Raw genomic sequence first — 18,156 nt, 5'->3', positions numbered from 1 at the left:
GTGCCTCACTGCACCTGCAGAGTAATTTATTGTGAAACCTGATTAAAACTTATTCTGTCACTTTGTTTTAATCACTTGTGACTGCTACACAGCCATTTTTAAACAGTTGCATGCAATGCAGTTAAAAAAAAGGATTTTAGTGTTAAAACTGTAAAGATTCTTTCCCTCTCATATATAGTAAACAATGCTAGTTCAGACTGAGGTTGGAGTAATGGGGTCCCAGAAACCATTACAGCCTCATCAAGATTTTAATTAATCCAAACCAGGGCTGATGGAAGAGTCATTTCCCTGCTTCTCCAGTATGTCTGTGCTACAGTACACCTCTCAGATAAACAGTTACAGTAGGTCACAGTTTCTAAATTAGCTGCAACGATGCAAAAGTCAAACGCTCTCTAAATCCCTTGTATTTAAGCACTAATACTTCAATTCTAAGTGTTTGACTCACATGCCACATAGACTTCTTTAAAACAGCACTCTTAGAAGCAAAAAGAACTTTAAACACCGTCAGCTGCTTTTCCTTCTTTCTGACCATTAATTTGGAATGGCCAATTATTATTCAATGACTCACTGTCACTCCCCCCGATGCAGGCTGGGAGAGCTGATTACCGCATACATGCATTCTCCAAACTGTATATTTTCAAACCATCTGTTGGTTCTTGCTCTATAGGCCCTGAGCACCAGGAGCAGGTCTTTTTGTCTTCAGATGCACAGCTGAAACAGGCTGCATTTCCACTCATTTAGGATTTCCTGCTAGGATGGGCCAAACAAAACCTCGCCCAGGCCTTCCCAGAAAACTGGAAAGACCTGTTCTGACACCATGCAAGGGGAGGATGAACTTTGCCGTGTGCAGAGGCTAATAGGCATTTCTGTGCCGCTTTCAAGCGTGTGGTTCCTAATCACAGAAGACACCTCACTTGGATACCCATAACTGTCTGGCGCCGTTGTGTTCAGCACCTGTTATTTAAAGTGTTCAGCAGACACAGCAGAGCGGTGATGTGAACGCAGCTGGTCCCTGTTGCCCGAACTGTGTTCCAAACACATGCAGAGCATGTCGTTACCGTGTGCAACGTCACCACGGGCAGAAAATATTAACAGAGATGTAAACAACACCTGAGCCTCTCAGAGCACCAGGGCTTAAAGCTATTGGAGACGCAGCTTGTTGGGTAGAAGATCAGATACTGCAACAGTTATGGAGGTTTTGTTAATGGACCTGGATGTAGACAGTTCAGGTTGTCCCAAGCAATCGATAGGCTGATTGTCACCGTCTGTGCTTTTCAGAAATCAGTAGCTCGGGAGCTCCCTTCATGCAGACTGAAAGGAGACCGTCATGGAAGCAGTAGCAGTAGAAGCTGGGTCTCCTTCTTTGACCTCTTTGGTACTTTTGGAGCTGCAGTAGCATGACGACCTGTGACGTGCAAACTCCAGATTACAGTGCCAAAGCTTGACAGCAGGAATGTGCAAAGAAACTAGAAACTATGTGCCATGCACTTCTAAAGCTGATGGACTCTGGGGAGAGGCTTAGTGATAGTGATGATGAAACTGAGACGTGAATGACTACTAATGAAAGCATCTATGTGGCGTGTTCATGTACAGTAAGTAACTGATTCATATAAAACATGCTTTGCTTTGGGACAAACTTTACTTTGGAACTACTGTACATGATTAAGTGTGAAGTTCCTTAAAACTGAAATAACTAATCTCTAACTGAATGTTTCTAATTATTTTTGAATTGTAGAGACTCTTGAAGCGCTTCCAAATGCAAGCAAACCCTTGACATGTACAAAAGCATGTTGTGCTTCCCCACGCCTGCTTGACCAGCCCCTCCCAGCCCCAGCTCCTCACCATCTCCGTGTCCTGGCCTGGCAGCAAAGGTTTATCCTCGGTGAACTGCAGCTCCTTCAGACCAGCCATCCTGGAGAGCAACCTGGAAACAGACAGAGGACCAGGGTCACTGCACACTGCCACTACACAGTATGGCCTGCATAGAGGGGATAGCCTGTCCTTATCCAGGGAGTCACAGGTGAGCAGATTTCTCAAGCACGAGAAAACTATTAATGGGCTAAGTAGAGAACTGGAAAATAATTGATTCATGAACCATGCGGTTCATGAGATTTACTGAGTCATCCCTTCTGTTGAAACTTTAGACTCCACAGCCACAGATTAGGCCACCAGATTCTTCATATCTCATACCTATTGAAAGGGCAACTGAACTGTTTGGAGGGTTTCCAGAGTTCAAGAAAGAAACCTAGCTTTAGGGTCACACAGTGAGAGCAATTAGCAATGCAGTAGCTCAATTTCAATTTACAGTACATAGTGCCTTTTAATTGCAAAGCACTAACAAGTGTACCGGTTTTTGGATTTGGCCTTGTGCAGTAGAAGAGTAATACATGAAGTACAGTCAAATAATCTCCATGTCAAATACACGAAGCAGGCTTTTTCCACTGGAGGACCCCTTTATAAAACCGGGTGGATTACAAGTACAAAAAACAGCAAAAAAAATCAAACGAGGCAGCAATGAGGAGATTTTGTGAAATGTCTATGTTTTGCTCAGGTCATTTGGGCTTTGGCATGCAGTTCCTAATGTGAAGGAGTCTGCTGAAGAGAGAGAGACTGCCAGGGCTGAAAGGTTTCTCAGATATACTGTATACAGTACAGTGTGTCACAATGACAGAAAAAAAATGATCTTGTTCTTAAGGTTAGTCGCCCTCAGGTAATTGATACAGTATTACAAAGGGAAGAACCTGAGGTGTTTTTATTTTTCTTAAATATGCAATTTTCTGAAGTTCACTTATTTAATAAAAATACAGATTACTTGATTTCTCTATGGAACATGCCTTGGACTCAAACGTCAAAATAAATGTACTGCTACAGACAGAATACATTAAAAAAAACTACATCGGCGTACTGAGCTCTTTCCATGCGCATCTCATTTACTAGAGCTCAATATCAGCCAAACTGTATAAATTAAACATTTCTTCATGATTAAAAAAGATTAATCCACAAACGAATGGGATTCCCTAGACTGGTGAATAATTTGAATTTGTTGTCCTAAAGCTGGGAAACCAGGGCCTGTGGCATTTAATTGACAACTTCGGATAATTAGGTCCTTTCTGATGTTTTCTGGTGCTCTTGGGCCCCTTTAGGTACATTCAGATGCCAAGCTATAATTCCCTCAGGCAGCTGAAGGTGGGCGGAATCTAAGATATTTTGTCGAAACGAACACTCCCACAGATAATTAGATGCCAATAAGGGATTCATTTGTAACATCTGTTGGCAGTATCCAAAACTGGATAACCTATTGCCTGAACTGGTAGGGTAGGCATGTATGAATGAGTACCCCTCAAAAATATTTGAAGGATATACAGTAAGTAGCAGGTGGCACAGGGGCCCCATGGTTATCATCGCAGCCTCACAGTCCTGTGTTCCCGAGTTCAATTGTGTGTGTGTGTGTGTGTGTGTGTGTGTGTGTGTGTGTGTGTGTGTGTGTGTGTGTGTGTGTGTGTCTGTCTGTCTGTGTGTCTGTCTGTCTGTCTGTGTGTCTGTCTGTCTGTCTGTCTGTCTGTCTGTCTGTCTGTCTGTCTGTCTGTCTGTGCCCAGTAATGGACTGGCATCCAGTGCAGGGTGTATTCTGCCTTGTGTCTGTTGCTTTGCCAACTCCCCTGTGATTCTGAATTGTATAATGAGGTTAGAAAATGGATGAATGAATGGATATTAGTGGCGGCAGTGAGGTTAAGACTCATCAGAGCTGTCATTAGAATGCCATGCATGATTGGCGCCTACGATATTCCTCCCCTTTCCAGGGGCGGGCCAGTAGGTCACTTTGATGTGCCCACTGTGAGAGTGGTTGCTTGAGCCTTGGGCCTGTCAGATGGATGTGTTCAATGGCAAGAGCCCCACAGCTGTCAGGCATCACCCTGCATGAATGCCAAGCATTGCACCATGTGATAAACGGGCACTGATCGGGCCAGATCAAAAAGAACCACATCAGAATCTGGCAGATTTTGCAGAAACAGGAGGCAGAACCAAATATACCACTTCCTACCTGTCATCTGTAAAGGTGTTTTAATGTCGCACACCTACACATTCAGGAAGGCAGTGTCATGTCTGTGCATGGCATTTCCTCACAGACCAAATTAGAACTGCAAAATACAGCTTATTAAACATCCAGCACTAGTTACAGTAGTAACTATGAGCAATGCTGTTTACAGGGATCGGAATTGAAAAAGTAAATGACATTGGGAAGCTTATTGTGACAATGACAATATACTGTAAATAAGGACACTAAAATTGCAGATTGGCATAAATTGACCACAAAAAGATCAAATATACAAGCATGCCTTGAGCAGTTTAATTGTCATCAAGGGCCTTGGAAAATAATTTGGGCTGTATAACTGCTGTTCCTCCAGTCTACCAGCCAGAGTATTTATTTGCATTTCATCTGGCTATGCAGCAAGGTGAGCTTATCAGGGAAATCTGTTGCAGTCTTTTTTTATAAAGACATTTGCACAGCTTAAGCCAGAAAAGCTAAAAAAAAAAAGATATTTTCCAGCAGAGAACTGCTGACATTCAAACGTCATACTGAGCTTTAAGACAACCATCGGTGCACAGAAAGTTTCTCTCACAGTCTATGCTGGCAACAGATTAACTTGCCAGGTCATGGTAACACTTTAGCAGGCAATGTGGTGGCACTATTTCTGCCCTCAAGACTGATCCCACTTCTCTTTGTTTCGGAAAGCTGTTGAAAACGGGTAAACTGTGTTGTTCAGCCACACACACCACTACACTCTTCTGAACCTCAACCAAAGGAGATCCTGCTGGATAAGAGATATGGGACGGGGCCGCAAATCTGTCAGAAGCTGGTGGAAAAGAGGCTATATTCTTGATCAGCTGGGTTTTTAATGTTTCTTTTTTTTCCAGTTTAATTCAGTTCAAGTTTTATTATCTTCTGGAGGAATCTGGTTTTATTTTTCATGGTACAGTCCAATACAGCAACACAACAAAGACGATCAAACATTACCAACAGAGAAAGACAGTAAAATAGTGTTACAGGAGGTAAGACAGAAGACAGCTACTGCATATTGTTTAGTGAAATGGCAGTGAGGACGAAAGATTTCCTCAGTCTTTAACTTTTAAGAGGTCAATAAAAAGGTTAATACTATCAATCCTATTCTCTCTTTTTGTCATTTCTTTCTTTGAACAAGGATCATGTGCACGGTAAAGTCATCCACTAGTTTTCACCCTGCGAGCCCCACAGTGCCTACAGCTCAGTGAGCACTCGTTGGAGGACTGATGTAGCTCTCACTGGTAGCACTCCAACGACATGGGCACAGACTCCCCAACAGATTCAAGCCCCCTGTAACTTTGTGCTACCATTTTAAGAACCCCTGTTGCAGTAAGCTGAAGACACATCAAAAACCTTGCAGTGGCTCGGGCTGAAGACACTTCACACTAATGTGAGGACAATAGAGCTTAAACAGCAGCCCCTTCAAATAACCTTCTGGGCACCTATACAGTACGTACATTGCTTTGAACAAAGAAAATCCTCAAGCATCAAGACAGACACATCAGTTCTGTTTCAGTGATGAAACATTTTAATCAGCTATTTTAACCCTGTTGTTTGATCAGTTACATAAACAAGAAAAATCCCTCCTCACAGGATTTGAAATTGTGTTTTTTTAAAAGACAGCTGAAAACAAGTAGAAGCCAAAATCTGCCTATTCCTAGCTCCATGAGACAGCTTTCAAAGAATTTGGTATCATGTGGCCCTCTCTCCTTGCACCTCTGCTCTTAAAGCCGCATTCTACAAATGTGTTGCTATGACAACCACTCTAGCGCAAAACAGCCCACTGCGCTCTATCCAGTACGGCCTGCCATTTTGGAAAAAAGTCTGGCTCGTTCTCTCCTCCCTCCTGCTGTGAACCTGTTCTTCGTTTTCCTTCCTTCAACCTGTCTCGATCTGTCCTTCAACTGTAGGGAAAAAAACTACATTTTTCAGATTTCTCTAGCTGATCTTTGGATCTCCGCAAACAATCTTTTATTTCAACTACAGTTACATAGCCTTATCAACTGAACAGACATTCGCTGAATACCCAAGATTTGTAAAAGAAGAATGAAACCTTGAGAGGACACAAAGATTTCTTCTGAAGGTTTATTATGATAAGTTGATGTGTTTTTCCCTCTTTACTCTGCACTTCTAGACTAATTTACTTCTAATTTACTGTATGCTCCTCCAAGGTGATTTCACTGCATGGCACAACAGTAGACTACCATAACATACCATAGTAACAAGAACACAAAACAGAAAAAAATGAGAGGAGAAAAGGACATTTAGCTCATCTGAGTGCAAACAACTACTCTAAGTGACCCAAGAATCTCACCCAAATCATTCATTTCTTGAAGGAATCCAGGCTTTGGGCTTACAAAACTTTGCATTGGCAGCTTGTTCCAGCTTTATGTAAATAAAATTTTATTTAAATACGTTTCCACATAAACTGAGTGGCACAGTCCTTATAGACATTTACTATACAGTACAAAGGCAAGTTCCTGTCTTATAGTTTTTGCAAAATATAGGACAACCATGACAAAGGAGCATTTAGCACCACTACTCTTTTCGAGAAACGCCCTGGGATTTTTAAGGACCACCAAAAGTTGAGACCTCAGTTTTATATCTCATCTGAAGGATGGTGCCTTTTTACAGTAGTAGTGTCCGCATCACTATATCAGGGGGCCCTAATTAGGACCCACACACCCCGCAGGGTGAACACTACCTACTGGTCCCACTAAGATGGGTTCCCTTGCCTTGGCATATTTTTTTCTGCTCATAGACCAAGGTGGACCTATCTGTACACGTGAACAAGGAAACTGTTCTTATTAATGACACCATTCTAGGCAAACCTGGCTGCTGATGAAAATCTCATCCAAAACTTCTATATCTATGCAGAGAGACTGGGAGAAAGGTTTGCTTTTATTAGCTGTTACAAACTAATGAATGGTCAATATTAGCAATTCCCGAGCAAAAGGCAAAACATAAAAATGTTAATTACATCACTAAATAAGTCATGCAGCATGGAGCAGATACATAGTTAAGGACACCAGACATTGTGCTCTCATGGGAACTGTAGGATCTACAGCAGGAAGAGTCTGTGGGGTGATCAACCGAGGAAAGGCTTTTCTTTTTTAATCCACGTGCAGTCACATCTGCAGGTACAGTAAAGGGAATAAAATCATGACTGTGGCAAAACACCTCTGAGATTCAGCTGTTTGAAGGATGTTCTTGGAGTGAAGATCCTGAGAGCTGAGACCCGCCATCCCAAAACGAGTGCTCTTGATAGATAGAGGTCGAGAGATACTGTGCACAACACACTTCCCAGCACCCAGCAGAGTGGAAGCAGACATGGCAGAAGATGGCCGTTCAGCCCCATGAGCCCCGAGGGCCTGTCTGGGGGGCAACTAATTTGGAAAATAACAGGGGGAGGCTTCAGGAACTAGTGAAAATCCCCTGGTGTTTTAGGCTACCTCTTAGTGTTGGCTCTTACTGCCGTATTAGAGAGGTTTTATCCACTTGTTGAAGCACCACCTGTAAAAGGTGTGTTCTGAATTTTTTGGGGAGCTACAGTAAGGTGTGGATCCCAAGAACTGGGACAGCATGTGGGAAAACTGGCTGTTTGGGTACTGGAAAGAAAATGTAAGGAAGTAACAGATTATTTAATCCCCACAATCTGCCAGATGGATATTTTTGTGAGATAGTTTTCTTTCGGAAAGAGCATTGAGCTTGTTAGGCCCTTGTGTTGGACCAGGCCTGGCCAGACTGGATAAAGAAAAGACAAGAGAAGCTATCCAGTCAGAAGGCAAAGGCATGATCTGTACACAGTCCTCAAGGTTCAATCTGTAGTGGGACGCAGGTATATCTATCACCCATCATCAAAGGGAAATGAAAATTTACCCCCCCCCCAACCCAGAAAAATTGAGCTACATGGAAATCGTTTTTTGAAAAACAATGAATGAAAATGCTATCATCTGTGACACAAAATCGATGAGGCTGTAGGTACTCAGAGGAATTTACCTCGAGGGCCACTGCTAGATTAGTGCTTTAATACGAAATCGATGCCAGCAACAGGACTGGATACACTTTCACAGCAGCGGTGTTTGGGGGGGGGGGGGGAGAGAAATGGCTGGGGCAGGGGCAGGGGGTGATTTTGTGGCTAATGCAGAAAGATATTGTGTGAACCACGGGGACAACTGCTTCCCGATACTGCAGAGACTCCAGACTGTATCTGGAACTGAAGAGCATGAAGGACTTGAGTCACACTAGTTGTGAGAAGCAAAAGAGAAATAGTCAGGTCCGGGAACTCATTCAGAATAACAGACATCCAAGAAGGAGACTGTATCAGTAACTGATACAGTACTTACTAAGATTGGAGCTGGAGATCAGGATCACTAAAATCTGTCCAACAAGGACGTACTCTGTGGTCTAGATGAGATTCTCATTTGCAAGCTTCTGAATCTGACTTTTATTGTAAGAAATTTGCCCTAAAAATAGTTAGCTATGGCAAGGCAGACAGTATGCTTTGCTCAAATAGCTATAACAACACATTAAGGAAACATAAAACTGTATTTGTCCAAAGCAGTACTTGTACTCATAATGGAGCAAGGAAAAGTACTGCACACACTGGATGGGACACCAGTCCATTGCAGGGCAGATAAGGCACAAACACACACATACTCACACCCAGGCCAATTTCCCAGAAGCCAATACACCAACCAGTATCTTTTGGACTGTGCATGCAAAAAGTGGGAGAACATACAAACTCCACACAGATAGCACCCCAGTTCCAGAATTGAACCCAGCGCCCCAGTGCTTCAAGGCACCAATCCCACTCACTGCGCCACAGCATACTTACAATGTGGTAAAAACCTTTAAAGACAGAGGGTCAGAATGACACTGATCTGGGTCAAGTCCAAGACCTATGATTCAGAGAGACAACTTGACTCCTTCACACAAGCTACAGTATGCAATGTCATTTTCAAGTTGAATTAGACCTTGTGTGCTGTAGAAGAGAGTTCATGGATAAAAACTGGGAATCCATCAATTTAATAGCAAACATGGAGATTCCCATTGTGGTGTGGAGGATTATGGAGTTTAATTGGGGAATCACAGCCTTATTCCCAATATGACAATCACATTAGGATTCAACATTCCAAACAAAAGCATCTGTGCTTTTGAAAGCTTAAGTTTTTTAATAGTTGGGAAGCAAACCTTTATGTTATTTTTGATCATGAAGATGTTCCCAGGACTGACTTGGTCTATTCCTTTCAAGGTTTTGATAGCTGGACATTATCTTATCTAATCTTCTGTGTCTCAGGCTAAAAAGATTAAATTCTCCTTATCTGTCTGAGTAGAACTTTTTTTTCAGAACAGAAACTAGTCCGGTTGCTCTTTAAAGTACTAAGAGGTATGATGAATTTCTTATTATGGATCACTAAACTTACAGAAATCAAATCTGTTTTCCTATTTATTTTGTTCAAATCCTTCTTACCTTTGCTCTTTTGCTCAATCATCTGTGGCAGAATAGCCTTTAGGTCTATAGTGCCTAAACGAATGCTCACAAGCTTGAAATGCAAACTATTGCAAAGCCTGATGAGACATTTGGGCATGTTACAAAGAATGTAGCATATAAACAGGAGGTGAAACATTTACTGTACATTCTCTCTAGAAACTGCTGTTACAAACATCTACATCCCATTTCTCTCTGTATCAATCAAAAACAGAGACACACTTGTACAAGGTTGGGAATAAAAACAGAATTTAATTTGTTTCACAATCCAGGGCTGACAAAAACAGGTAGACTGATCTATTATCACATGGAAAAACAGAGAAAAACACAAATATAACTTGTCCATCCCCAGAAGCTCCAAGTCCAATTTGCTGTCCTAGAGACAATGATGACACACATAAATAATGAAGCTGATTTGGTTCTGTGTGCCAATGGCAGTGGATGGCCAAAGGCACAGAAATTGATCTGATTGATGCTGATGTCCCTAACAATGGCTTTAACTAGAAGGAAATCAATAGCATCTCAAAGGACTCATACTGTTAGGCCAAAGCTGACATTTACTTATTTTCATTTGTCGCTTGTGACATTAACACCAGCTAAAGTACTGCCCACCCACCCTTCTCTATTCAAACCCCCTGCCAAATGGGCAGAAGGTAAGACAGCATGAGCCTCTCAATGGTCATCTCTATTCTTGCAAAACAAACACGCTCTCAGTGAATGCAGGTGAATGGGGATGAGTTAACTCTTCATAGGCTTGAGTCCCAGTCCTAACAGAAGTCCTATCTCCCGTTGACAGTTCAGATTTAATCGGTTCACAAGGATCTTTTTTTTTTCCGCACACACCGCCCCAGTGTGGAATTGACAACTGTTAATCACCACGACAAGCCCTTAACCAGAGCTGGTGAGATAAGGTTTGCACACATCTTCACTTCCAACCTTCTACTAACAGACCAGCCTCAGTTTTTCACACTGTGAAAATAGTCGTCCTCAGCTTTCTTCTCAGAAGCTGCAGCTGTTGTGATTCCTTAACTGTGTCCCTGACATGGTGTCTATTCCTGGTAAAGACTCTTGTTATTTGTGTCTTACCCACATAAAAAGCCACTATTTTTTCTTTTTAATGTTATTTCTAATTGATCTTTAGATAAATACACATTTTATGATGTCCAAATAAAAAATTAATTGGTGTGCTTTAAAATTGAGTGCGAGAGAATACTTTTGCTTTTTTGACTGCTGTTTTGAAATTTCTTTACAGTGACATTCAGGCTCAGCCATTCGTGCATTTGATGAAACAAAGAATAAGGCTGTTATACAGTATGTTGCTGTCTTTTCAACATTCACAATGTTCGAGAAATTTTTTCTAAGTGTTTTTAGTCTTCAAGGTTTCATCTGCCAACCAGACTGTGAAATTAGCTCATTTAGCCAAGCTGTGAATTAATTGGGTGTTGCTAAAATCATATCGGACTCCACTTTACATATTACTCAGCATTAAGAAAAATTTCCATATATTTCAAATCAGTGCTGGTGTCTGTGACCAATATCAATATATCACAGACAGTGGATTGCTCAAGGTAATTTTGTGTTGTGTGGCAAGAATCTGGGCACCTGCAGGGTTTATGACTGCATGATCACGGGCATTTCTGATCAATACTGAATGCAAAGCACGCAAAGCACGCAACTGGATGAACAGTCAGTAAAAGTACTGTATACATGTATCTCAACCAGAGATACAGAAATGGCACAGTTGATCATTTCACAGTGAAAAAAAACCAATGAGGTGCTAAAGGTTCAAACATTTAAGGACCTCAAGATGCTAAAAGCAGCTCATATCATTCATCTAATCTATATACCTTACAGGATACATAAGACATTCATACAGTATGTCTTGTCAGGATGAGTTCTATAGAGATGTTTCCAGCTCATACTTTGTGAGTGACACTGGCATTTGCACAGCTAACTCCTTGCGCTCAGGGTGTGATCAGCCTCCATTAATTTCCCAATCAGGCTCACCCCAATCATCTGGTTGTGTTCTTTACTTAAGGTCAATTCCCTGCCTGTTTAGTACTCCTACGCTGAGCCAACGCTCAGTGTCAATTCCTTGAACTGAAGAGCTATTTTATTTATTTATTTCATAGCCGCCAGAGCACTGACTAGGCAGGGAATTCCCTTTTCCCCTTGAGCTGTACTTCTTCTGCTCTGCAGCAAGTCCGTCCCAGAAACTAAAGCAAACCTTGTCTCCCCCAAACTCCTCTGATTCCCTCTGAGCCCCTGCACTTGGAGCTCAGCTTGCCATTCAAGCCAGGGAGCCCAAATAAGACCAGCTAAGCACTGGATGGACATCTGTCCATCACTGATTCAACAGACAGTTCGACAAAAATCGTCAGAAATGTTCTTTTCCAGCTGTATGTAACATGAATGGTACATTTTCCGATAATAAGACTACACCACCAAAAGTCCCGATTGTCCTTCACAGCATGATATTATTCACTCTACGTCTAGACACAGTTTAAATGGTTTGTGACCTATGTAAATATGCTGCTTATTGCTCATGACGTAGGCTATCGATGTCAGCTTGTGGTATAAGCTGGTATAAACAAAATGTAACCTGGTACTTGGAATTTATAGTTAAATATTTGTAATAAACACCTGATTTGTGAATGGAACTTTTCAGCAAGCCAGTGCAGACATATTTTAGTGCAATTGCACTTTTGGTCCTCTTTCTTAGCAATAGAGGTTCCACAGACTCTGAGAAACCCTGTAATGTTGGATGGCCTGGAAAAATCACAGCCTGGCACAGATTTGGCACCAACTTGACTGGCTGAGGGAAACACAGCCTGACCATTGCACAGAGCATGATGGAACTTCCTCAAAAGCCGGAAAACGAAAAGGAGCTGCTGCACAGGCATGAACCAGCAAAGATTGAGACAAGTGGCACCCATTTTGTAGTCATAGTCAGGTTTTCCTTCTCTCTCTCTGCCTTTATGGAAGTGGATTCTGGGCCCAGCTGCAGCCAGGCCTTCTGATTGAAAGTCACCCCAAGTCTAGATAAGTCACAGACTCACGCCACCCCAGAAAGTACTTCAAGTGTGCAGCAGAATATCCAGGTCCTCGTGGTATCAGCATGGAGACAGTGCACAAGCTCTGCTGTTTTCCAGCCAGATAGGAAGGCTACAGAAGGACCGTGTCTGTGGCATGTTTTAAAAGTGTTGTGTGAAATCAGCGAGTGCTGGGTCTTATCGGAGATGGTGTGAAAAGAACATAGCCCTGGGACCCAACAAGTCGAGCCAAACTGCACAGTCTGTGTACTGCTCAAAGCCTCTTTCCCCTAGCAGGCAAACACACTGACAACCCCTTTCCTGATTCATAACCCATGCCAGGACCTGAGATGGCGTTGATCAACGAGGGCAACCAACCTACGCGTCCAGCATACATGCTATTTGATTGGAGAGCAGACACAACAATGGAACAGAAATGTCTTCACGAGACTATGACTGGAACATGCTCTCAAACAAATGGATTAACTATGGGGTTTTACACACACAGTGGTAGTTTAAACCAACTAAAGAAAGTGACAGCATCTCAGACATATCTGATGACTCTGTGCCAACCCAGACACCCATCTCACCTCCACCCCAAAAAAATAAAAAAAGGTCTGATCTTTGCTAAGAAAGTCGTGTCCATGGCATCACTGTCAATAATACAGTAGATATGACTGATGATGTTTAAAATAAAACTGGCTGCAGCGAACAGAGACCCAGACACAAGATGAAATGAGCCACAGGCATTAGAATTACGTACATTGTCTGAAGCAGTTTCTGATACGTGGCTGTTAGTCTTTACAGAGGAACTCCATAACAATCCAGATCAGGCCCCATCTATTTGAACAAAGCAAAAGAGTTGGATGTTGAAAAGTTTTTTTAAAAGTAAGGCAAATCTGTAGTTAAAACAAAGCTCCTCCTACCCATATAGCTTTTATAACATATTTTCTATATTAAAGAATGAAGGAGGACAAAAGGGTCTGTCTCTTTAAAGTCTTGTGGTATCATACATTGCTTTGCATGCTGTAGATAACTGCATGACATTGATTCCAACTTTTTTCTTGTACCTCTCTTAACAATATATGTTACTAGAATAATTTACATACATTATATATGATATGATGTCACTTTACACAGCCATTGTGTAGTTTATATTAACAGCACAGCAATTGCTCTGATTGTGGATTTCAGAAGAAAATTAAAAATGCTACAGGACACCTTGAATATATCATTGTACAGTTAACTCCGCCTACACCTATATCATTTAAATTTAAAAATATTCTCTAGCTTTTAAATCTATTAATTGTATTAAAATGGGTATTAATCCAATAGGTTTCTAATGCTTTTGCTTAATGTGCTGCAGATCATGTCATGATGTCATGAAAGGTGCTACTGTATATACACAAAAGATTATAAATACAATGTAATCCAAGTCACCTTTTATAGAGAGATCACTAAATAATTTACAACTGTATTAAAAATATAACATTCAGAATTCTGTTAAAGAACTCAATTGCATATGCTTTCTTCTTCAGATTGTGCAACATAGACGTAATTGGATGGTCGTCTTCTTAAGAGATATTAAATCTGCCTGGACACAGTGCCTGTCACAGTGAGAGAGTGGGATAACAAAAAATTGAAGTCAAGAAAAGAAAATCAATTGAAACATCCCGGGCATCACAGCCTGAAGCTCAAAAGCCTCAAAAGGTGGGATTGACTAGGCATCTATGCTGTCGGGTTGCATGTCTCGCTAGCGGCATGAAAATCAAATAAGAGTAGAAATACTCACTCCTGGGTCTCCAGGTACAGGGTGACATGGGGATTCGCTCTGCCTTATTGATCAAAATGACAGCTTGATTTAAAGCTTTGATGTCCCATCTGATTATCTGAAAGCCTGCAGAGCTGTGATTGCCCAGGAACAGAAGCAAGAGGGATTTCAACGCCAGAGTTTTCCATATCAAACTCTTCTGAACCCACAAGCGGCTCATCCCCTGATATTGGTCTCTCATTCCAGAGTGTTGACGGGTCCCAGAAATCCCGGGTGGTGTTGTGTGGTGGTGCTGACTTTGTCCGGCAGTGTCCGGTCATACTGTACCACCAGCCTAGCTGAGGACGCCGGCACTGCAGGAGCAGGTTGGCCCAGCAGGGGGCACCTCTAACAATAAAACTCAGAAGGCATTTCTGTGATTGACTGCGCACCTACAGTATATGCTTGGTTAATATCAGGGCTACCTTCCTGTTGGCAATGCAGCACTGCTACTTTCAGTTATCTGATTGACGGTTAATATCCGTCATATTCAAGGAATTACTCTACTACTTACAGTACACGTTTGGGAGCATGAGGACTTGGGGATAGTGAAGAATAAGAGAATAAAGAAACAGAAGGGGTAGTTGAGCATTCTATAAAAATTAAATTAAAAAAATGTAATTATTTGACACATACTACTTCTAATTAACACGATTGTTGTGTTTAGCGAGTTGTATAGATAAAGGGTTTTTATACTTTTCATGCAACAGAATCTGGAAAATATTCAACTATTTCTCCTTAGATGTATTCCTGATTTCCCAGTAGATTTCACAAAGACTAGTCTGTTAAAAACAAACCCCTTCCAACATTTGCTATGTAAATGACTTTGGTTTGATCTTTTTTAATCAAGCATGTCACTCTTGCATCACATATCCAGCCTGTATTATGTTAGATGGATTAAAAGCAGCTTCATACAAATTATTTCAGATATCTTTACAAATATCACATAGTTTGCATGTAAATACTAATTAAGAAATTTTAAATCGGACAGCTTCACGATCATTTTCTTTCATGTTTTCCAAACAATATTGGATTCTTGAAATGGAGAAAGAGTTAAATATCTTTATGTTCATCCAGATCTTTCCTTTGTATAATGTTTTTTTAATAAAGGTTTTCATTGAAGATTCCCTTACACCATCACAGCCCCATGTGGGGCTCCAGATAATCTGATACTAGCAAATAAAAAACGTTGCTTGTGAATTAAGGCAGATGAAAAACAGGGCCTGTGAAGGTTTTTAAATTGATTTTTTTTCAATAATCCAGAAATGTCACATCTCTCAAGCAATTTATTGTGCAATATTTTTTTTATTTCAGTGCTGTACATAGCAATCTCCTCCTGCCAGACCTATATCCCCAGAACAACAGCTTTAACCTAAATGCCTCCTAACAATTTAGAAGTGTTTAGCTCTTTGCTTATAAAAAGAAACCACTTAACGAGGAATTGTGTATATCCTGTATTCCACTTGATAAATTGAGCTTTGCTTTACGAACATTTTGACAAAGTTGCCCGTCACTTCAATATTTATAAAACCAGTAAAAATAAGAGACACTGGATTCAAAACTAAAATTTGTATTGTTGAATTTCAGAATCTCCTGTTTAGCCAGAGGAGAAGCATGGCATTACAGAGGGTATTCTGATAAAGTCTTTACTTTGATACATATCCAGTGTTTAGATTTCCCATTTAAAGCAGAACTTCAGGGGTTAATTAATTCACCTGATGGTGTCCTGATGCCATCGCAGATCGTGGAACACTGACGCCATGCCAGTCTTGCCCATTATGGACTAGTATGTAACACATGAGCTCAGAAATCTGGGTGTAAGACTGCAATACAGCTCCCCTGATCATACTGGCAGCACAGCCAGATTAAAGAATTCAAATTAAAAATAACTCCACGGTGCTGAACAGAATGTGCAGTTTAAAGCCCACAGCTGATCGCCATGCAGATGAAAAATAAAGTCTCCTACCTGTTGTGATGTGGTTTAGGCTGGTTTCTTTGTGCTCGTGTCTCCTGTTCTCTCGTCCTCGGCCTCTGTGTGTGAGGGACAGCCTACCCTGGGAGAACGCGCCTGGGTGGCTTGTTCTGAGAGGCAATAAACAGAAAGCACGTGCGTCTGTGGTGATGCGGCAGGGGAACTGACGAGTGTGCAGACTCCCCCTGCTCTGTGAGGCTGGAGATGAGAGGGAGAGAGAGGGAGGGAGGGGGGAGAGAGAGGTGGCTACTTCCACGAAGAGACCTAGACTGCGACAGGCAGCTCTCTGGCACCGGTCTCAAACGAATCAGGGAGATGAAAGCAGAGCAAAAAAAAATAACACCCACACAGGCACTTAGGAGTGTTTTCATTATAAAATGGTTTAGGTGAAAATTTTTGTGCATGTCTAACACCCCCCCCCAGAGTTAATTATAAATTAGCCTGTCTTTCACATTTGCTGCTACAATACTGTACCTCATTCTCCCCTCGAGTTCTCCATCTGAGATCATGTTTCTCTGTGATTTCTACTAAAAGCTCATTTTTCTGCCCTCGTGCTGTATATCTCACTAGATTGTTAATTGTGAAACAGCAGTTTTGTGCTGGCGATAGTCTCCTTGCTTTTAAACTCCTATTGGTATTGTTGCATGTTATGTAACATGCCTTTGAAACTAGAATTGAGACTTGTTAGGCCTCAGGCCCTTCGGGGGCACGCTAATCTTGCAGCAGCATCTTTATGTTGATATATCTCCGTCTATGACACACTGCTACCAAGTTTTAAACAACAAGGAACCTGAACACCTAAAATATTTACAGCAATTTTTTTTTTGCATGAGAAATAAGACACTTATAATCATAATAATGAAGTCTACATGAAGTCAGCATTTTTGTGACTTTTCATTGTACCTGAAAAAAAAACATTAATTTATGTTGGTCATTCCACAACTCTGGAGTTCTGGAGGCATTTTTTTAAAACACACAGTACAGAGGGATTGATCAAGATGCCTCTCCTGCAAGTTACTGTGGCTTTTCTGTATTTGCACAGGCAGACTCAACCCAGGGCTGTTTTTGTTCTCCTTTCCCTGAACAGATTGAGGTAAGCGGAGGCAGCCCTGATCAGATCGGAATCTCGCTCTGGAGAGAATGGTACATCTGAGCTAACAGGTAGGCAACAGGAGAGGAACGGGAGACCCATCCAGCAATGCACTGTGTAGAGCTCTGGCCTCAGGCCACAGGCCAAAGCTCACCCACCTGCCTACCTGCTCATTTTACTTCACCCCATAACCTACCCTTGTTCGCAAATAAGCACAACTCAACTGAGAACTGCAAATGTAGAGCTGTGATGGAGACAAAGATGATTTCTCTTGGGAAGGAAACCATCTTGGCTCAAACCCGGGCACTCTTGAGCCAAAATGGCTGCCGAGTAACTAATAATAATAATTGTTTACACTTATATAGTGCTTTTCTGGACACTCCACTCAAAGCGCTTTACAGGTAATGGGGACTTCCCTCCACCACCACCAATGTGCAGCATCCACCTGGATGCACAAATAGACAGAGCTGCTGAATCCGAATTCGAATTCACCTGGGATGAATGAGTGAATCTTGGATGTGCTCTGAGTGTAAGGAATTTTATGTGAAGGAAAAGAACTCTCTCTGTAAACTGCCACGGTTAATGGTACCCAAGAGCCTTAGAAGAGAGTAGCCTATAAAGTTAAGCCTGCATCTAAGAAGGAACAGCACATCAAATCAGCTGCTGTAATGTCAAGGGCGCCTGTACTGTTGTGGAGG

General features: G+C 41.7%; 1 protein-coding gene across 5 annotated transcripts in view; it reads right to left on the bottom strand.

Annotated features, from left to right (window-relative positions):
* Nucleotides 1–16,583, bottom strand: part of ndrg4 (NDRG family member 4) — a 69,295-nt gene extending 52,712 nt beyond the window's left edge. The window contains exons 1-3 of one of the 5 annotated variants that reach the window (XM_088614124.1): nt 16,363–16,583; nt 13,350–13,426; nt 1,843–1,924 (exon numbers count right to left, since the gene is read on the bottom strand). In XM_088614124.1, the coding sequence (XP_088470250.1) occupies nt 1,843–1,924; nt 13,350–13,351 (84 nt within the window). In that variant the 5' untranslated portion in view covers nt 13,352–13,426; nt 16,363–16,583. The remainder of the gene's footprint in view (nt 1–1,842; nt 1,925–13,349; nt 13,427–16,362) is intronic. The other 4 variants (XM_088614126.1, XM_088614127.1, XM_088614125.1 and 1 more) reach the window with 4 other exon arrangements.
* Nucleotides 16,584–18,156: the final 1,573 nt, after the last annotated feature.

This window comes from Lepisosteus platostomus, chromosome 20, assembly GCF_059453375.1.
Source record: "Lepisosteus platostomus isolate fLepPlt1 chromosome 20, fLepPlt1.hap1, whole genome shotgun sequence".
NCBI lineage: Eukaryota > Metazoa > Chordata > Actinopteri > Semionotiformes > Lepisosteidae > Lepisosteus > Lepisosteus platostomus.
This window is presented reverse-complemented; position numbering and strand designations above follow the sequence as displayed.